Here is a 22,237-nt window from a genome sequence, read left to right as displayed (position 1 = left end):
GATAGTGCCCCACAAGTCCCAAAAATGAACGAAGGTGTCTTTTCGTGCGCGGCTGAGAAAATTCTCCTATCATAGCTATCTTCAGCTCGGCCGGCCGTCTCGTACCCTGGCTGACAACATGGCCCAAATAAGTAACGTGTGAACAACCAAATCTACACTTTTCCGCTTTCATTGCTAAGCCGGCTTCCTTCAACTGTGAGAACACCTGTTTGAGGTGCGATACGTGTTGTTCCGAGCTGTCCGAAAAAATTGCCACATCATCAAGATATGGCAAGGCGAACCCCTGCAAGTCTCTTATGACAATCTCAATTAATTTCCAGAAGCTAAACGGTGCGTTCTTCAGCCTGAAGCTGAGTGGGAGGGGGCGAAAAGTGCCTATAGGTGAGATGAATGCAGCATAGCGGCTGGCACTTTCTGAAAGGGGAACTTGCCAGTACCCCCGCACGAGATCTATAGTTGAAATGTATTTAGCAGCGCTTACTCTATCAATCGTTCAATGTTGGGTATCGGGTACAGCTGATCCCTAGTGATAGCATTTACCTTCCTGTAGTCAAAATACGGACGAGGATCCTTCTCAGGGGTTTCTACCAGTATTAGCGGTGACGTGTAGTCAATCTCAGCAGGCTCAATAACTCCCAAGTCTAGCATGCGCTGTATCTCTGCCTCCATAATCTCTCTTTGTTTTGGAGCGCCCTGTAAGGCTTTGATCTTAAGGGTTCGGTTGATGTCAGCTCTATTTCATGCGTCATTAGTTCGGTTCTACCTGGCCGATCACTGAATCAGTCGAGATATTCCCCTAACATCCCTTTTAGCTCTTAGCTGCTTGGGTCTAAGAGCGTGCGAGCTTACCGAATGTTTCACTACTTCTTTTAGGCCGATTTCAGAGTTGGAGGTCGCCTTATACTCCTTAAACTTGGTACTAGTGTCATCCTGCTCTTTGATGGTATAGTTGACGACTCCGCTCCGCTCTACATACGGCTTCATCAAATTGCAGTGATATATCCTCACCTCCTTCCTGTGACCGGGCGTTTTCAGAGCGTAGTTAGTATCTGAAAGATTGTGCAACACTTTAACGGGTCCGTCCCAGTGAACTTCAAGCTTGTTCTTTCTTGAAGGTTTGAGGATCATTACCTGGTCTCCAGCGTTAAACGTACGAAGCCTCGCATTCTTGTCGTAATAGAATTTGGCCTTCTTTTGAGCTACTTCCATGTTCTTTTCGACTAGTTCTTGGGATGCGCTTAGCCGTTCCAGCAGATTTAGCACGTATTCAACCACTGTTGGACTCTCTCCTCTTTTCTCCCACATCTCTCTTAACATTCTCAATGGAGAACGGAGTGTCCTCCCATACACTAGTTCTGCTGGCGAGAACCCTGTAGCCACATGTGAAACCATTCGCAAAGCAAAACGTTAGCATTGTGAAACATAGTTCCAGCGCACAATTGAACAAGGACGAGGAGAGAAAGACAACACGAACGCCGGACTTCAACTGAGTTTGTGTTTGTGTCGTGGGTGTGTCGAATCAACTACGCAGGGCGGGATATGAACACGATTGTACTGAGTGACGTAAATAGAAAAAAAAAGAGGGAAAAGTTTCTCTTTTTATTTTTGTTTTGACACCTCTGATGACCTTTGCCTAGACCAAGGAAATATTTTTGAGTGGTCCTGCGCAGTAGCAGTCCCTCACCGCCTCCCCCTGTGTACATAAAGCCCTGTTTCCAATGAATAAAACTCAGTTTCGTGTTGTCTTTCTCTCCTCGTCCTTGTTCAATTGTGCGCTGGAACTATGTTTCACAATGCTAATCATAACCAACTAGCCCAGCTGTCCATACTTAGCAAACAACGTTGCCGGCGCACAGGTCTCCCAGTCTTCCGTGTGCTCGTAACAGAGCGCACGCAAAACTCGCTTAAGCACCGAATGCCACCTCTTTACACTGTTTGACTGAGGGTAATAGATGGAACTGAGTATCAACTTTACCCCGCGCTTTTGCAAGAATGTGAAAGTCAGTGCGCTGGTTAATACTGACCCTTGATCCGCCTGAATTTCGGCTGGAAGCGCAACTTGTGCGAATACTGACAAAAGATCGTCTACTACTTCGGTGGAGCTGAGCTCTTTCAGAGGGATTGCTTCTGGAAACTTTGTAGCCATACCCAGCATGGTAAACAAGTACCTATAACCCGACTTTGTCTTTGGTAGAGGCCCTACCGTGTCTACCACAAGTCGTCTGAAAGGTTCTGTTATTAAGGACACTACCTTTACTGGAGCTTTCCATGTTTTCCTTGGTTTACTCGAGCGCTGGCAGGCGTCGCATGATCTTACAAAGTTTTCGACGTTTTTGAAACAGCCAGGCCAGTAGTATTACATAAGCAATCTTTTCTTCGATTTGTTTATGCCTAGGTGGCCAGACCACCCATTTCCATGACAGAAACTCAAAAGGTCCTCTCTTTACTTAGTAGGTACGACTAACCGATCTAGAATCCTACCCTTTCGGTCTCTGTAGTGCCGATACAACAATCCTCCTCTCTCCTGTATCGTCACGTTGCGCCTAGCAATGCCTTCTTTAGCTGTGTGATGTAATTTAGCTAAGCTGTCATCATTCTTTTGCTCGGCTGCCAGTGACTCTCTGTCCGCACTTAAGAGCTGATCAAAGTTCTTAGAGGCCGGTGATAATAACGACCCTGTCTCGCTTGCGATTGCGTCAGCTTGCTCTTCCTGCAGGCGTGAACTTTGACTCCCTAGTGATACGCTCTCATTGAGCTGGTCAGCTGGCAGGCTTTCCTCAACCGTTTCTTTTTTGTCCCTCGAGCCTAGCTCGGACTCGGTTATTGAAGTTATCTCCTTTGTTACTTCCGCTGGAGCACCTTGTGCATTTTCAGCCGAAAGCGACGCAATTTTACGAGCTTGGCCTCGCGTCAATGCCTGTACTACGCTCTCTCCCAGCTTAAGCCCTTTTTCACGCAGTAACCGATTTGAACGATTCGAAAAAAAATCTAAGGGTACTGCACTGACAAACACTTGGTAACTGCAGCCTCGGTCACTAGCTCCCCGAATGGTCCACTGATTTTGGCTTTGGCCATTGGCAAACACACGCTGTGTTCTTCTACAACCTGTTTGATCCATGCTACTTCTCCAGTGAAGTCATCTACTATGTGGTAACAATGTCCATCGTGGCGGTACTGTCTCTCAGCACCCTGCATGGTTTGCCATTAACTTGCAGGTCGTGAATATATGGGCTTAAAAGTTCCATATTCTCGTCTTTTTCATCTACGTAGGAAAAAACTACGCTAGGCTTCCCGCAGTTTACAGCTATATGTCCCAGTTTGTGGCATATATAGCAGCGGATGGGTCTAAAAGATTCGAATTTTCTTTTCTGCTCTTTTTGTACAGTTTAGCCGTTAGCTTTCTCCGTGCTCTTTTCTGCGGTCTTTTCCTGCACGGCTACAGGCTACGATCGTCTAATCTGCAAACCCTTTTTGAATGGAAATGGTTTCCGCGGTCCATTTCGACCGTCCAAGTTTCCGTCCTCGGCGTTCAACTTTCTACGGGTTGCGTACTCTTCGGCTAATTCAGCCGCCCTTTCCACAGTGTTTACATTCCCTCTGTCTTCCACACACAGCTTCACAGATGCTGGGATGCTTTTGTAAAACTGCTCTAGACACATGCATTCAATGATCGTGTCTCTGCTCTCGTACGCTTCCGCACTTTTCAGCCACTCGACTAGGTTTGCCTTTAAGCTATATGCAAACTCCGGATATCCCTCGCTATCTTTCTTGCCTGTGCTCGTAAACCTTTGCCGAAAAGCTTCGGCTGCAAGGCGGTATTTCTTCAGGAGACTAGCCTTAACCTTCGCATAATCATATGCATCTTGTGCACTGAGTCTGGCGATTACTTTCGCCGCCTCACACGGCAACATAGACAGCAACCGCTGTGGCCATGTACTCGGACCGAAGTTCATCTTCTCGCAAGTCCTTTCAAAATTGCGTAGAAACAAGCCTATGTCGGTCCCGACCTCAAATAGCGTTAATTCCCTGTCCATGCGGCATGATTTTGTCTCTCTTTATCGTCCCAGAGCCCCTTCACTTCCTTGAGACAACTTCAAACGTTTGCTTTCAAGTTCCAGTTGCATTTTTTTTAACTCGCGATCTTTATCGCTTTCCTCTCTTGTTCTTTTTTCTCTCGTTCTTCTCTCTTTTTCAGAAGTTCCAACCCCATTTCAATTTCTTCCTCACTGGCCTGTTCGGAAATTAGCTGCAATAATTCCGATTTTAGCATTTCCTTGCGTACCCATAGGCCCAGTTCCTCACAAACAATCAACAACTTGTCTCTCAACAGTGTCCTTAACTCCATGATTGCTGCTTTACTGCCTTGGTCCTGCTCGCTAAATCTACCTAGGGAAACACAACTTAGCTAACAATCAACAGTCTAGCTTCCCTACAATTCTAAACAGAACAACCACATAATAAAGCCTAGAGAATCAAAGCAAGAACCAAGCACTCACCGCAGACACAGCACCACGTCGCAAAGTCCGTCACACCGCTGTCAGCCAGTTGTAAGAGTTGTAGGACGATCCCAGCGCTGACATCCAGTTGTGAGGATTGGGGGGTCAATGCCATCGCGCGTAATCAGTTGTCAAGATTGGAGTCGGGCATGAATTAGATGGTAGCTGGCCCATGCCGTCGTCCAACTTATCCACGCTGAGGACGTTGTTGAAGGGAAGGACTGCTTCTCATCGAGAACGAGGAATATGGGTTTATTTACAGTATCTACATCAGGACGTTGCAGTTCATCAGTCTAGCATGACTGCGAGAGAAAGTACACTGAGCAGCCGCACAACAGCGGTTTATAAACACTCTGTCCTCCTTCGATCCCAAGGTGAGGGAAACGGCCGACCAGGCACCGTAGACGAGCCGCCTCTTTGCGCGAGGGATTGCACACACACACTTCCGCACAGGTTCGCGGTCCTCATCCGAGGTCAGACGTTCTTCGCAGAACTCGGGGCTGACGTCAGGAACAGTGCGTGGGAAGGGGCCTCGAACTACGTTCCCTCGGGGACTCCCTTGTTCACAGCAGACCAGGTCGGCGGTGGCGGGTTCAGGCCCAAAGCCTGCTTCGTCGAACTCGTCTTGGCTCCTGCGACGGAGAGTCGAGGACGCACGTATTGTTCTCCGCACACAGTTGACTTAGTGACGCCGTGGCTAGAGGTTTGCGGTGGCGTTACAGAAAAAGTTGACGCTGCTGTCGCAACTGGCTGGCAAAACTTCGAACTCAGCGGGCCGTTCTTAACAGTAGATGTATGGTGAGCGGCTGTGGTCATGCGTCTATATATATATATATATATATATATATATATATATATATATATATATATATATATATATATATATATATATATATATATATAAAGGAAGGCAGGGATGTAAACCAGTCAAGAGTCTGGTTGGCTACCGTACGCCGAGGGAAGGGAGAGAGAGAGAGGACATAGAGACGTACATCGACAATCATTGAGTCAAAGCCACTCGTCCAAGCCAGACGTTCTCAGAAAGCACAAAAGTGCCTCCTCTGCCTTCTGAGCCGATGATCGGTGGGATGGCGCTTTAGTATTGTCTGTTCACTCAGTGGACGATCATCTAGTTTCTTCAACGTGTTGGACAAAGATTGTGTTTGTGCTTGAAATTGAGGACAGTGGCACAATAAGTGGTCAATGTTCTCCTCGCACCCGCAAACATCACATGCAGGACTAGCAGCCATCTCCATTAGTGCTGGGGAAGCTTTCGCGAAAGCAACCCCAGCCTCAACCGACACAGAAGAGACACTTTGTGTCGGTACAGTCCGCCTAGACGTCTCAGTTGCAGTGAAGGATTTAGTCTGTCAAGTCTGGTGCGCCTTGTATGTGATGTATTCCACTCTGCTAAGGAGAAATTGTCTAGAATGCGAAGAATTCGAAGTTGTCTAGCAGCGTCGGTCATTGAGAGAGGAATGAGGACGCAGCGGTCTTCTTTATTTGACGTCCGAGCTGCTTTATCTGCGTCATTATTTCCAATCGTACCGCATTGACCTGGTATTCATTGAAATAAGATATCATGGCCTTTTTCTCTCAAGTGGTGGAAAACTTCCACGATTTGCGTGTGAGCTGATCGTGAGTTCCACGTCGGAGAAGCGACTGCACACATTGCAAGGCCGGCCTTGAATCCTAGGAGATTGTTCAGTTTCTAGGACTTTCAGCATTTATCACATGAAGGGCGTCGCGGAGAGCCGCGAGCTCTGCAGCTGTAGATGTAGTGACATGGGAAGTCATGAACCGCTGGGTTATTCCCATTATTGGCATATAACTACAGCGCTACCGGAACTAGCTGATGTATTTGAGTCATCAGTATAGACGTGCGTGCAGACGCTGTATTTGTCGTACAAGAGGAGTAAAGTAACTTCCTTGAGTGTTGATCCTGGCAAGTTCGATTTTGTCTGAAGTCCTGGGATAGTAAGGTTTACTTGAAAACAGATCACACCCTGGAGGAATTGAACGTCGTGGCGCAGCTGCGTAACCTGACCTGAGAGAGACACGATGCGGCAAGACAGTTGCACTGAATTTTGTGCGGGTCCTCTACTGGGAGACTTGCCAGGTGGTGGATAGGGGTCCGGGCGAAGTGCCTTATGTGCACATGCATTGTTTAAATGGTAATGTGCGTTCTAATAGTGCAATCTTGAAGGACTACAGTAACTTCTGTCGTTGACGCACTCCGCGGTAGACCAAGGCATATCTTGAGGGCATGGGCTTGGATGCCTCGGATCCTATTTAGGTTACTTCTGTAGGTGTTGGAGATGACCGGTAGGCTGTAACGTAGGAATCCAATAAAGAGGACCTTGTACAGTTGGAGCATAGATTGTATCGACACTACCCAGGTCTTTGCTGCTAGGAACTTAAACATATGGCAATTTCCTGTCAGGCGTTTTCTCACATAATTCGCATGAAGGGTCCAGGAGAAATTTCTGTCAATGACCACGCCCAAAAATCTCTGACTTGTGCTGTACGAGATCAACTGTCCATCGACAGATATCACGTACGGAGACATTGGTTTTCTGGTAAATACCACCACTGCACACTTTTCACATGATAATTGAAGTCCTTGTTCTCGAAGGTAAAATGATGTTAAAGTACTTGGCTGCCTTCAGAAGCCGCAACGCGAAGCTGCAGTCCTGTCACACCCGACGTCCAAATACAGATGTCATAGACATAGATGGAGAGCCTAATCGTGCATGGGCGGGTGTCGGCGAGTCCAATGAGTGATAGATTCAAGAGCGTTGGGCTCATTACTCCGCCCTGAGGCGCCCCACAGTTACTGTAATGCTGGAAGGTTGGGCCATCCTCGGAAAGTATGAAAAAGAATGTTTTATGTATATAGCTACCAATCTAGAAATAGATTTTTCTGTCAAGTCCTAATCCCTTTAACGCGTTGAAAATCGCTTCGTACGCTACGTTATCGGATGCTCCTTTAACATCAAGAAACAAGGTAGCAGATAATCTTTTGTTGGACTTGTGGTGCTAGAGGTACTTCACCAAGTCGATAACGTTGTCTATAGAAGAACAGCCACTCCTGAAACCGGCCATTACATCTGGATATGCCTGGTAATGTTCGAGGTACCATTCTAGCCGTGCTAGAAACGTAATGTCCATTAGTTTCCCCATGCTGCTACTGGGATAGAGCATTTAAAATAATCTAATCACGTGAAATTTTTGCTTTTCGCACTTCAGTAAATGATTGACTTGACAAAGTTCTAAAATAGGTAGGGAATGAAATGCCCAGACATATCGGCCGTTTCGTGTCATTGCACTTCCGGACGGTATGCATGCGTTATCGACACCATCAACATAAACAATTAGCAAAGTTTCTTGCGATCGTAGAAGTAAATAGTTACGTAAAAAATCACCGCCCAAGCCCTCCGTACAGATGGTTAACCAGCGAAGCTGAAACGTGCGGCCCCGGTGTTTATCACTCGGTTAATTCCGATTGCTCATCAAACGACGGCTTGGTAGGCTGCCGGATCCTCGGTTCGCAGTTGCTGCTTGCGTTCGGCTGCACGAGCCTGTTGTTGTGCCTGGGCTGCAGCATCGGCACCTCGTAGACAAACTCGTTCCTCGTTCTGCTCGCAGCGTTGTTGATCGAAAGCTGCCTGTTCCTCAGGGGTACGTAGGACGCGCGGCCTACCCATTTCGGAGCAGGAGAGAAACTGGCTGCGACGGAGAGCAACGGCGTCCCTACGGGCACAACCAATCGCATGCCCCTCTTTCCTTTTTTTTTTCTTCCGGGCATACGCATTGGGTGGCGCCGGAGGAGTTTTCGGCGCAACCCCACATTCGTCTGAAACAACTCCTTTTACAGTCAGACTGGGATACATAGCGCAAAAAAAAAATTACACAGGGACAAGCAGAACACAGGACGAGCGCTATTTTTACAGACAAGCTGTTAGCCTCTAGCTGACCGTGAATTTTTGTGCCGCGTCGTCACGAAAAAAAAGATACCTTCAGTAATCAGAAAAAAAATTCTTCAGCGATTGAAGTGAAAAGTGCGTAGAATTTTTGGTATCACCCATACAACATACAGCACTGCATTCATTTCAATAAACAACAAGCACGAAACAAGAATCCACACCACATCATTGATAATAAGGCGCTCCTGCTAACAACGCGAAGCACGTATAGCACTCGTATAACACGTTTCTCGGTAAGGACTGCTGTGAGGCCGCGGTGATGGCAGCTTGCGATTTCGGGAGTCACGTCACTAGCCTTTCACATATAAAGGAACCAGCCTAGCGATTGGTTTCTTTGTTGTCGCAGCAAATCAGTATTCCCGAGGAGCAGCCTGGATACGAGGAGCGGCAAGGGGGAGAAGAAACGTCAGTACGACCAGCGGCGGCATGCTGCCAAAATTTCAATTACTCCCATTACTACGGTTACTCTAAATTACCATCACAAGCATTACTGTAAGGAAATAAAGCATTGTATACTTCCTACAGCAGGAGTAATGGAGGTTTTCAACAGCCTCGCTCGACATCTACTTTCGGTATGCCGGGATAGCGAGCCATGTTTTTTTCTAAGCGAATAGGGTTCTCTGATACAAGAGATACATTTGATAAATTTGATTGGTGGGGTAGTTCGTACTGCATCACTTGAGGAAAAGCACAAGAAACACGAGGACAAGAGAAGGAAACAAAGACACGGCTCTACTAACAACTGAATTTTTGTTGCAAATGGTTACACATGGCGCATGGTTAAAAATGGCGCGAAAGTTAACAATACTGCAAAGAGGCGCCGTGACTGCAATAAAATACACTGAGAAGCGTTTTTTTTTTGTGCATGGAAGGAGTGGTGTGGGAAGGAATACATCCATCAGACAGGAAGGTGCCTCAATGATCACTTACGGGAACATTCGAACGATGTTAATAATCTGGTACAGACTAATCATCTAGCCGCGCACTGCTTGCGTGTTGTTCGACAAATGAAAACCCTTGTTCGACAAATGAAAAGTGATATCTCGGAACACAGATCATGTCGCTAGGGAGACCATAGGGCCACTTGAAATTATTAGCAATGACAAATCTGTAAGTGGCCCATTTGTGGTCGCTGTCAAAAGAAGAAATGTTTCTATCGCGGTAGCGGCCTGTAGTAGATAATTGTGCCGGAAAGAAATCTGTGTTGCGATATTATCCTGTTGTGCGATGGTGTATATGTGGTAACCATGTGCAATAAAAATTTAGTTGTTAGTAGCGCTGTGTCCGTTTCCTTCTCTTGTCATCGTGTTTTTTTGCGCTTTCCCTTCGTTCTTTGAATCGTATGGCCGTTTTCGTGGTCGGTGGCTGATGGTGGGTAGTCAGACTGTAAACAAAAACGTTCGTTCGTTCGCTCTTTCTTTTTCTCTCGCTTTCGCACTCTAACACGTTTTCTCACGCGCTTGCTCTTTCACGCATTCGCTCGTCCTCTCTCTCGACCTCTCGTTCGCACTTTGGCTTTATTCGTTCGTTCATTCCTTCGGGCTATTCACTTACACAGACACTATTCTCGATGTTTCCTGCACATTTTTTTTAAATTTTGGTCAGCGTCAATTTTTATGTTCGACTGCGCACAAATATGTAAAACATCCACAGTTCCACAAAACTGGTAATCTGCGCGTGGCTGAAATGCTCGTTTGAGAGAAGAGGAGAACGTGGGCTTAGCTGTAGCCGATAATAAATCTCTAGCCAATAGCGCATGACAGCGACCGTTGAATTTTATCGTCACCTATAGAAAGTATACAGCATTATTACAAAAAGATTGCCTGAAAATATATTATTCGCAATATATGTGCACAGATTTGGAAAAGACAAGTTATATGTACAAAATAAATGCGAATGGAAGGAAAAAGATCATTGGGCTGCCACCCTTTCGGTTAGAACAAAAGTCTGGATTATATTTTTTCGTCGTTTTGCGTCCCTCTTGGAGGAAACACGAAAACACGTGAAAAACTACGGTGGTATTTAAGAGTAGCGAATGACATACAACAGCGCATACGATCTTTATGAGTTAAAGAATTAAAGTGTATGGTTCCTGGCTGATCTTCCTGAACACGAGACATGTAGTTACCTGTATATCTTTTTATTTGCTGCAGGATTTGCGTGCCGCTCTTCTTTATCATCATGTGCACCTACGTGCTTCCCCGCTTTGTGACTGGGCCTGATGCCAAAGGGTTTTTCCGGACGCTTGACGAGGAGATTGCTGAGACCTGGTGGGCCCTGCTCCTGCAGATTAGAAATTTCTTCCAAGTGACCGAACGGGTGAGCGACGCAGGTAAAGTTGCTCTCGCGTGGCGCTAAAAGCTGCCGTTTGACAGCTGTCGCGTTGGGAAGCAGCCACGTGCGACGTTTGATCGCAGGAAAGAGCTTTTCCTGATCTGACTCAACCTCCGCACAATCACAAGCATCAGCGCCGGACACCGTAAACGGCTGCGTCATTGCGCGTCGCCCCCATCCAGCCTGGAATCTCTTGTTAAAATCGCCGGAGCGTGGTACGCTTTCGCTGCGGGCGTTCTGCGAATATCGGTGGCGATGGAGAATTCCCGCTCCAAGAGGTGATTCACTGAAGGAATTATTAGAGTACCACACTGAAAATTGGGGCAGTTCTTAGGAATACCGTGGGTGATCTGCGATCAATGTTAGAAGTGTGTAGGGTAATTAAGCGTGTTGTGTAAAATTACGTAACGTTGTGTTAATTCCTCCGTACGTGATGTATCGGGCAGCATGCCACTTCAGAAATAAATCCTGCGTTTTGGGAGAGAACTTGCCAAAAATAAGATGTGTTTTAATGTATCAATATGTTCGAGAAATGTAGTTGCGTTTGCACCGGGGGCACCTTTAAAGGTTATCATAGTTGTGCTGACTGGAGCTCTTCTGGCGCAAACGCTGTGGCATTTGCAAGCTACAAAGTGTATCGAGGAGAATATATACGTAAACATAACGCGGCGCTTGGTGGAATGCGGTAGTGAAATGTCAAAGTTGTAGCTGCACTGAAGGCACCGTAATATAATGCAAATGGCTTGATGATCTTTTAAAATGCTCCTCCGAGTTGTGAATTTGGTGTTAGAATTTCGGCTGTGACCAAACGCCCCAATATTTCTGCTTAAACATGTTATTACGTATGTGGGAGGCCATCTACGTTTATCAAGAACCTCTTAAAGGGACACTAAAGGTTACCAGAAACTCAAGTGAAAGTGGTAGAGCAATGTTCTAGAACGTCTAAGGCGTCAATTTAATCGCGAACAGAGCTTTAGTAACCGAGAAATTGAGGTAAATGCATGACACGATTTGAGACCCCCCAGCGACATTCCGGTACCAGCCCGATGACGAAAGGACTCCTCATAATTTGTGTTACTAATACTCAACTACTCGTATTAAAAATATCATTTCATTCGATCATAAGACAGGAAAAATGCTGCTTGTCTACGTCTATTCGATTCTAAGAAAAAATAACATTTTGACGTTACCCTTCAGTAATATGGGTGTTCGAAGGGTTTCGTTTTCGCTCGACTCTGCACGCTCGACTCTGCGCCGCACACGCTTTGGAGTTTCAGTACTTTCGTTATCGTGTAGTGCTGTGAGGGTTCTGCTGGCTCGCGAAACTTTCATTTGGAACAAGCAGCGAGGATGCCACGTCCATGTGATGTCGTGGGAAGCCCTCGTTGCTTTCCCGCTCCGGAGAGCCGGTGTCGAGGCCGCCGTCGTAGTACGCAACGACGCCGGCAGTGCGAGCCCTCAGCAGCAGGTCGCACTCGTCGGTGCTCAAATCGCTGAAGTTGAGCCCACCATCGCGAACCAATCTGTCGGTGTCAGGGTCCATTGCGACGAGCGTCGAAGTTTGCGTCATATAATGAAGTACCAGCTTATGGGCGTCTTGCGCTCGAGCTTGAGGTATAGTAGCGGCACCTGGTGGCGGTGCGGGAAACGACATCTGGGTCGGCTGTGGCGAAGCACGTTTCTAGGCCGAGTTTTGCGTCGATTCGCACTTTTTTATGCCCTGTTGCGAGTGCGAAAAGGCTCGTCACTTCTCACAGACCAAGCCGACCACGCTGCGAGCTCGCCGCAGCCTATAGTTTAACGAAAACAGACTTTTCGTGTGCCGTGGGACGTAATGTGGCACGTAATTCGTTTCTCCTTCCGCTAGCCACCATACTCCCGCTTTCGCTCTGCTGTCGGCTCTGTCTTGGCTCTGTTTCTGGCCGCGCGTTTGCGTTTTGCGCAGAAAAGCCGTAGCGCCGTTTGCGGACGCCGTTCTACTCACCGATGGCGCAACGTCACTATGAGACCATGATGTCAGTACTCCTCGATCGGAGGGCGGGCGATTTGAACTGCGCTAGAGGTACGCGGACGCTTCAGAACGCATTTTCTCTTAAAATAAGTCTCTCCTTGGCACGAAACAAGCGTTTCGAGATTTCTGTGATGGTATTTCAACAGTCCACGTTGACTTAATAGTAACCTTTAGTGTCCCTTTAATGTATTTTTGCTATTTCAAAGTATCAATTTACCACCAATCACTGTAAGCAGCCACGCATCAACATTTCTTCTTGAAATTTTTTCATGTGTACACGTGAGGCGTTCTTTATAAGCTCTCAAAGTATGTTTAACTTCCATAAGTATTAATTTCAGACCGTACATTCTAAGCAGTCACGCGTCCAACGCCATCGGCTTAAAGGATGTAGCTCGACGTGACGTGCACGGAAGTCTGCAAAAACATTTCAAAAAAAAATCACCACCCAAGCACTCCATACAGATGGTTAACCAGCGAAGCTAAAACGTGAGGCCGCGTTTATCACTGAGTTAATCCCGACAGTTCATTAAACGATCGCTTAGTAGGCTGCCGGATCCTCGGTTTGCAGTTGCTGCTTCCGCTCGGCTGCACGAGCCGGCTCTTGTACCCGAACTGCAGCATCGGCACAGTGTAGACGAAGTCGTTCCCGGTTATGCTCGCGGCGTTGCTGATCGAAAGCTGCCTGCTCCTCAGGAGTACGTATGCCGCATGGCCTATCCATGTCGGAGCTGCAGAGAAACTGCTGCGCGCGCGCTCGCCTGGGACGGAGAGCAACGACGTAATTACTGGCGTAGCTCATCGCGCACCTGTCTCTCTTTTTTTTACGCATGCGCATGGGGTTGCGCCGGAGGAGTTTCCGGCGTACAGACGACAGAAGGACGGAGAAATCGGCTAGCCATATACAAGTTCACTGTAAAAACGCAAAAGCCTTCTCGCCGGGAGAACCCTCCCCTACAGGGAGCGCCTAAGGCGCTGCCGTCATTTTGGATAAGATTGTGCATCGTCGGAATTTTGATTGTGATTACAAATGACAGCGTACATTGTCGTTGGTGTGTGCGTGTCTTCGCATGTGCGTCTGAACTTTGCGCGCGATTCCGTATTCTGGAAAGTACCGCTTGACCTGTGGTATCGTAGCGCGTACTGATAACTGCTCAGATAGCCAGTTCACCCTACAGACGATAAAAACTAGGTATAAGAGGTAGACCACTTTTCCATCTAGTTTGTCGTGCTCCTAGATGGCCTCGATCGTTGTGCCTTGTTCACGTTCACTTATGTCGTGTGTCGTAACAAAAATATCGGTCGTGCAACGCCGCTGAAACTTCGCTTAGGCAATTGGCAGCGAACTTTCTCATATCGTATGTTTTCTTTTTTTCTTTTGTTTCACAGCGAAGCTGTATATGGCTAGGTTCTGATGAAAGATGTTTCCGTTAGCAAGAGTCAAATAGATCGAGAATTTCTCGCCATACATGGGCCGATCCCGAAGATATTGCAATTCCGGGTCGACTTGCAAAGATAAGTTCAATATCTTCGCTCCGAATACAACCCGTATCAGCTGTTAGGCTGATAAGAACAGACACTACACCTTGACCCGCGTTGGCTATGCCTACGGTCGCACTGCCCTCTCTTTGTCCTCGTTTCAAGCGCTTGCGTATCTCCTTTCCTTCCACTGTCCAGTGGTGGCGGTCCCGTAAGCGTGCTGTTAGCCATGAGCGTAAGGAGGAAAGAAACGTGAACCGTCTATGGGGCCCACATCCCGCAAATTTCGATCGTTTCACCGAAGCAACGGCCAGGTTTGAGAGGGAGTTTATTGGGAACCAATTTTGTGTGGCCTGTGTTGTTTGTGACCGCTTGTGGTTTTCGAGCGTCCTCACAACCATTACTGAACTGCGGGAGGTCGACCAACGCACGATCACCTTGGCTACGGTAAAGCAGTGTGCGCCCTCGGAGTGGGGCGAGGTGCGTGTCTGTTCTGCGTGCCCGGATTCGTTAGCAAAAGGTGTCGCGCCACGTCTTGCAACAATACATGGATGCGTATACGCCACGGCGCCTCATCATCTTCCGAGTCTCAACATCGTGGAGGAGCGACCAGTCACGCCTCGCGTTCCATTTATGTGCGTACGACGTTTCACGCATGGCAGTAGACATTATTGGGCCTAGATACACAGCTTCGCTTGTCATCCACCTTCACAGAGTGGAATAGCACTAAATTTTTTTTCAATTTCTCATGCGTCCTGATCGCGGCGGCCACCTAATATGGCAGCGGATCTTGAAACAGGTCTTACACCCGCACACGCTAGAATACATAACTTGACTAAAACTTTTCCTATTTAAGCAATTCTTATTCTCTGCCAAGTATTTATTAGTGCAGCGTGCCATCCCACTGAAGTAACTGGGACCACAAGTCCACAGTACTTTATATGTAACTCGTATAGAACACTATAAGTTTCCTTTGGTATTTAGTACGCACAACCTGCCTCTTTTACTCGGTTTATTGGTAAGGCATCGGTCCGTTAAACAGTGCACCTAGGACTACTTCGTCCCCATACCCAAGCTGTTTTTGAACACATGCCGGTCTTTGTGCAGACGTTGACAATGGCTGTGCCTTTATTTTTCTTTGTTTTGACGTGAAACGCCTTTAAAATCAGTCAGGAGGCGTCGTTCGCTAAAACCGCATGTAAAGAAAACATGTTATAGCAATATTGTTTATAAAGCGAGATACAACAAAGAAGACCAAGCATGTACTTGCTTGATGTAAAGGTAGGGAAACAACGGAGCATGTTTTATTAGAATGAGAAAATATCTGCCCAGTGGTCAATTTAGTCATCTCTGGCCTCCTCGAAGCCGTTGGGTTCAACGAGAGCAGAGGGAAAGTAAACATGCCCGCAGTAGGGATTAGTAAGAGGCGATTGGAAGATTCATGGAATAAAATGAGGGAAATGACAAACAATGGAGGCGTGCAAAAAAACAATGTGGTTCAAAAATAGTGGTTCAAAAAGTTTGGTGATGGGGATTCTTCGTGAATTTTTTCTTTCCTTTTATTTCTGTCTTTTTCTTTAGCACAGGTAGGACATAAGCAATATAATAAGAGTTTGGTAGCGCAACTCACGGACCCGCTCCAAAGGGGACGCTCATCCCGTCCGTCCGTCCGTCCGTCCGTCCGTCCGTCCGTCCGTCCGTCCATCCATCCATCCATTCATCGCAACAAAGCTGCGATTGCGGGGAAGCGTACAAGCAGTCAGGGATCTTTGAATGCTATCGCGTTCAACAATTAAAGGCGAAGCTTAAGCGTCCTGCAATTTTTTTTTACCTTAGGACCCGAACAGCATGTGCAAAACAAACGGGCCCAGTTACTTAGGGAGCGAGCGCAATTGCAAAGTTAAGCTGTAAGACTCCCACTAGCTGTGACTTAAGTTAGGCATCTAGGCCTTCTAATGCATCCAGAAATGTAACGTGTGCATTTGGTTACGTCATTTCTCTACCCTATAACACTGCAGTCTTTGCTATTAGCACTGCGGCGTGGACTACACAAACAAATAGTATTCGAGATTAGAGAACTAATCCATGCCTTGGCTGAAAATGGACACCATATGACATTACAGTAGCTTCCAAGTCACTGCGGCGTCACAGGTAACGAACACGCTGATAACGCTGCTCTGTCGACTTTCCAAGGCGGCAAAGGGGAGTCGATGCCATTATTAAGGGCAGATGCCGCTAGAAAGCTTCGAATGCTTACATAGGAATATCACGCGCTCCATGTGGAACATACGAATTTTTCAAGGCGACTCCGTCTGGATCCCAGCTGGACCTGCCGACGCTAGGCTACTCTGTTTTGTCAAATATTGCTAGGAGTGGCTTCTACGAAATCTTTTGCTTCACGAATTGGATGGAACTATGACACCTCGTGCGATGACTGTTATAGCGAGGATGCTCTTCAACCCGTTTTCTGTGACTGTCCTCGCTGCAATTTGCAGAGACGATCAATGTCAATCGCGATTGAACGTTTTGATCAAAGACCTTAAACAGCTAGTGGAAATCTGTTTAGAATACCAACATCGCAAACCATCGCAGCGGAAAGCGACGAGGGCACTGTTGCAGTTCTTAAGGACATCAGACTTGGACAAGCGGCTGTAGCCTGAACTGATCTTTATAGAGATGCAAGTGCTACTGTGCTGTGCGGTGATAGCATGCGTTAATAGTGACCGGCTGTGATTGCGTATCTGTGCTCCCTTTCCTTAACTTGCTCCCCTCTCTCCCCAGCTCAGGGTAGCAAACCGGATCTTCCCCTCTGGTTAACCAGAGGGGGAACCAGAACCAGACGCACCAGACGCTTCACGCGCACCACTGCGGTTGTGTCCCTGATACAGCCTACCAAATCATTTACAGCAAATATGTATACCTCTACCGTACAAGGAAATATTCGTGTCGTTGTGAGCAAAATACTCCCCATACGTGGGACGATCCCGAAGACAGTGCAATACCGGACCGACCAGCGGCGGAGGTGAACAGGCGTTAAGCACTCCCTATACGTGGGCCAATCCTGAAGACAGTGCAATGCCGGGCCAGGCCGCGGCGGAGGTGATGCAGGCGCTAAGCACTCCCCATACGCGGGCCGATCCCAAAGATAGTGCAATGCCGGGCCGACTCGCGGCGGAGGGGCAGTTCGCCATTAAGCGGCCCACATACACAGATTCTCTGGTCATCCTTCTTCACAGAGTGGAAGGGCGCTGTTTTTTTTTCCTATGAGAATTCGGACTGTTGTTTTTTTCACTTAATTATACTTAAGCACACCATGAGAACGCGGCTAGAGGGTCCCCCTAGATCTGTGTTCGTCTTTGCTTGCATGCTTCAAAAAATGAAACGATTTGCAATGCTGTATGCTGGAATGCTTTAAAACGGTGCATATATCTGCGTTTCTTTCTTTTTATTTCAGACCCTTCTTGTTCACCTCTGGTACTTGTCTACAGACTTCCAGCTTTTCGTTCTGTCTCTTCCCATACTGCTCGTACTGAAAAAGTGAGTTGGCATATCATGACAGGCCAGCACATCATAGTGAGTCGCAGCGTATCAGGAGTAACAACGTTAAGGTCTATGGAAAGTTGATGCTTAGCACTCTGTTAAAATAAGTGTAGTGTTCAATGTTCAGTTTGGAGACGGGTGTAAATTTTGTTTTTATAAGATGTGCAGGCCCTATTTTAAGGAAGTTGCTTTTTGCTCTATAATCTGCGATAGAGTACAACCTGACTTTCGTTTCAAAAGTGACAGGCTGCCCTAAACTGCTGCCGGAAAGCACGCATTCATAATGACGTCTTCCCATTAAGATGGTTCTTATGGATAGAGTTCGCAAGGTGATCAGTGGCTAAAGATTGTCAAACTGTTGTTAAGGTTAAAAGCAATAGAAATTGTCCCAAGAAGGGAAGAAAAATACCGCACTGCAATAAAGATAAACACCAACAACTACACAAGACGCTGTATAGATCAGCAATGGAGGTGGACACAAAGTGTTTGATGTGCCGGTTTGCCTGTTCAACGTACGACTCTTGTAGCATCGTACAGCATTCTAGAGATTGTAGCAGTACATATATTTATTGTGATGCTTTCGCGAGATCTGTACAAGTGTATATTAGTTTATTAAGCCCCAAGACAAAATGAAATACCTTACTCTGGATTCGATTTATGTTCTCCAAGTGAGCTATAAATGCTTTGCACGCAGGGTGTCAAACATGACACGTTTCATTAGATGGACAGCCGAGTTTTATGTTTACTAAAAATGGGAAAACGCATTCTGAAGCCAAGCATCTGACAAAAATCCACTGATCCGCTTACAACGTACACAAGAATCCGCTTACTTGAGTGCTACAAATTGGGCATTGTTTGCCTTCTTCAGTGATTGATACCGGGTTGAAGTGTTGCCTGAGTGTTTTAAGAAGTGCTAATTATGTATATTGTATTTGTTCAGTGACCAGTATCAGCGGCTTAATATTTTTCTAATTTTGGTTCAGCAAAATGGATCAATGATATATAAACATTGAGTTTCATGGAACAACGGCATTCTGGCTATTTTGCCTGTAGGAACAGAAGGCCCAGAAAGAATAGAGATTTATTTATCAGGTGACTGCGTTGATACCGCGGCTACCATCGTCGAGCCTATATGCCTGATGGCGGTTGGATTGGATTGGATATCCTCCTTCGATGGCGTTAGTCCAATCTCTTCTTCCACCGAGGGGCTCTATGAGCACTGTCAAATACATGGCACCCCCCCCCACCCCACCCCACCCCCTAGCGATGAAGGCACTGCCGTTGAGAGGTTTAGGTTGTGGAGATGGCACTGCCAGAGTCTAGATAAGCTGACTTTAAGCAGTCAATTGAAATGGTTTCTTCGCGTCTGCTGACAAGAATTGTGAAAAACTTGGCGTCACGCTTGAGGACTTTGAAGGGACCGTCGTAAAGAGCTTGTAATTGAGCACGAGTAGCGTCGTGACGGATAAATGCGTGACTGTTATGAAGTAAAGATGGGCTCATGTAAACATTTCTGCGGTCGTTACGAAGCGGCGGTGGTATAACAGTGGCCATTTTAATGGGAAGGCGGTAGGCCTAAGATTGTACGTCAGCAGATGACAGTTCCGAGGCGAAGAACTCACCATGTATCCAAAAGGTCGTACCGAAAACAAGCTCTGCTGAGGAACACTGCATCTGCTTTCAGAGCTTTGCAAAGACCTAGTAGACCCAAAGACAGGTGCTTTGTCCATGGAATCATGTAGTCATGGGCACGAAGTGCTGCTTTCAGTCGACGGCGGAAGTATTCTGCCATAGGAACTTAGGTGATAAGCTGTCATTCGTATGGGCGTTACACCCAGAATACGGGACAGTGCTTGAAGAAGGGACGAGTCAAACTGTCTTCTTTTGTCGGCGTTATGGTGTGTGGTACGCCGTAACGAGAAATCTAGGTATTTAAGATGGCCTGAGATACAGACTCTGCAGTTATGTGAGAGAGTGACATTGCTTCAGACCAGCATGTGAAGTGGTCGATACAAATGAGTATGTTTCGTTGGGTCGACGACGGTGGTAGCGGACCAACGATATCGATGTGAACGTGGCCGAAACAAACGTTTGGTAGTGAAATATGACCAGGCGCGCTCATAGTGTGCCGACTGACTTTGGCGCGCTGGCACTGCATGCATGCCCGAGCCCAGCAATGGACGTCTGCGTTCATACGCGGCCACAGATAGCGGGAAGTGAGCAGACGTTCTGTGTCGCGTACTCCAGGGTGCAATAAGGAGTGTAGTGCGTGATGAACTTGCTGCCGCAATTGTTGTGTAACGTATGGTTGAGGACGACCCGTACACATGTCGCATATCACTGTGACGTTGCAGCCAGGCAGTAAGATATCTCCGAAGCGCAGATAATCGTTGCCAGTCGGGAGTGTTCGAAGTTCCCGGTCTGTGCGTTCAGCGGTAGCGAGGTGGACGAAGTCAACGCCGGAGCGATTTACTTGGCTTTCATTTATATGAATCCGTGAAAGAGCGTCAGCAACTGGATTATCGGCACCACTGATATGCCGAATGCCAGTAGTGAATTTGGAGATACATGCAAGCTGGCGAATATCGCGGGAAATAAGCAAGGAACTGTTGCATGTAATAGCATAAATGAGTGGTTTCTGGTCGGTGAGAATAAAGAACTGACGCCCTTCGAGGTTGTGACGCAAGTAACGGACTGCGAGGTAGAGCCCAAGCAATTCGCGACCGAAAGTGCTGTAGCGTGTTTCTTACGGTGTCAGCTTCCTTGAAAAGAAAGATATAGGCTGCCATGTCTTCCCGACCAGCTGTTGAAACACGGCGCTAACAACTATTTCAGAGGCGTCTACCATAAGGGACAGTGGACCGTCTGGTTGCGGGTGTGCCGGTAGAGTAGGGGCAGCAAGGGCGTTCTAGGCAGAGATAAAAGCAGATTCAGCGGCATTGGTCAATGATATAAGCGTGCTAGCTTGTGTTGTGCCAGAGAGTAGAATGTGCGGAAGCTGCAACATTGAAGCACAACGAGGAATGAAATGACGATAGTAACTGATGAGGCCCACAAATGCCCGTAATTTCATGGTGGAAGAAGGACGTGTAAAATCTTTAATGGCTTGGACAGGGGATGGGACGGGTTGGATGTCATGCTAATGTACTCCATGGCCCAAAAAATCGAGAGAACCAACACCAAACTCACTCTTCGAAATGTTTACAACCAGGCCATATTGACACCAGGAATTGGCAAGATGTGTTAAGAGACAAAGCCGGCAATATCATTACTAATATGGATCAGATAGTCGAAGTGGCTGAGGAGTTCTATAGAGATTTGTACAGTACCAGTGGCACCCACGACGACAATGGAAGAGAAAATAGTCTAGAGGAATTCGGAGTCCCACACGTAACGCCGGAAGAAGTAAAGAAAGCTTTCGGAGATATGCAAAGGGGGAAGGCAGCTGGGGAGGATCAGGCAACAGCAGATTTGTTGAAGGATGGTGGGCAAATTGTTCTAGAGAAACTGGCCACCCTGTATACGCTATGCCTCATAACGTCGAGCGTACCGGAATCTTGGAAAAACACTAACATAATCCTAATCCATAAGAAAGGAGACGCCAAAGACTTGAAAAACTATAGACCGATCAGCTTACTGTCCGTTGCCTACAAACTATTTACTAAGGTAATCGCAAATAGAATCAGGAACACCTTAGACTTCTGTCAAGCAAAGGAACAGGCAGGATTCCGTAAAGGCTACTCAACAATAGATCATATTCACACTATCAATCAGGTGATAGAGAAATGTGCGGAATATAACGAACCCTTATATATAGCTTTCATTGATTACGAGAAAGCGTTTGATTCTGTCGAAGCCTCAGCAGTCTTGCAGGCGTTACGGAATCAGGGTGTACAGGAGCCGTATGTAAAAATACTGAAAGATATCTATAGCGGCTCCACAGCCACCGTAGTCCTCCATAAAGAAAGCAACAATATCCCAATAAAGAAAGGCGTCAGGCAGGGAGATACGATCTCTCCAATGCTATTCACAGCGTGTTTACAGGAGGTATTCAGAGACCTGGATTCGGAAGAAATGGGGATAAAAGCTAATGGAGAATACCTTAGTAACTTGCGATTCACTGATGATATTGCCTTGCTTAGTAACTCAGGGGACCAACTGCATTGCATGCTCACTGACCTGGAGAGGCAAAGCAAAAGAGTGGGTCTAAACATTAATTTACAGAAAACTAAAGTAATGTTTAACAGTCTCGGAAGAGAACAGCAATTTACAATAGGCAGCGAGGCACTGGAAGTCGTAAGGGAATACATCTACTTAGGGCAGGTAGTCACTACGGATCCGGATCATGAGACGGAAATAATCAGAATAAGAATGGGCTGGGGTGCGTTTGGCCG

General features: G+C 46.9%; 1 protein-coding gene and 1 pseudogene across 3 annotated transcripts in view; one reads left to right on the top strand and one right to left on the bottom strand.

The window, feature by feature from the left end:
- LOC135901557 (nose resistant to fluoxetine protein 6-like) overlaps positions 1-22,237 on the top strand; it is an 83,397-nt gene that overhangs the window by 28,336 nt on the left and 32,824 nt on the right. For all 3 annotated transcript variants that reach the window (XM_065431387.2, XM_070522781.1, XM_070522780.1), the window contains 2 exons: positions 10,636-10,801; positions 17,758-17,840. In XM_065431387.2, the coding sequence (XP_065287459.2) occupies positions 10,636-10,801; positions 17,758-17,840 (249 nt within the window). The remainder of the gene's footprint in view (positions 1-10,635; positions 10,802-17,757; positions 17,841-22,237) is intronic.
- On the bottom strand, positions 14,289-14,428 carry LOC135901563 (U2 spliceosomal RNA; annotated as a pseudogene).

This window comes from Dermacentor albipictus, chromosome 8 (genome assembly GCF_038994185.2).
Source record: "Dermacentor albipictus isolate Rhodes 1998 colony chromosome 8, USDA_Dalb.pri_finalv2, whole genome shotgun sequence".
Taxonomy (NCBI): Eukaryota; Metazoa; Arthropoda; class Arachnida; order Ixodida; family Ixodidae; genus Dermacentor; species Dermacentor albipictus.
The sequence above is the reverse complement of the archived record's forward strand: the minus strand, read 5'-3'. Positions and strand labels throughout refer to the sequence as shown.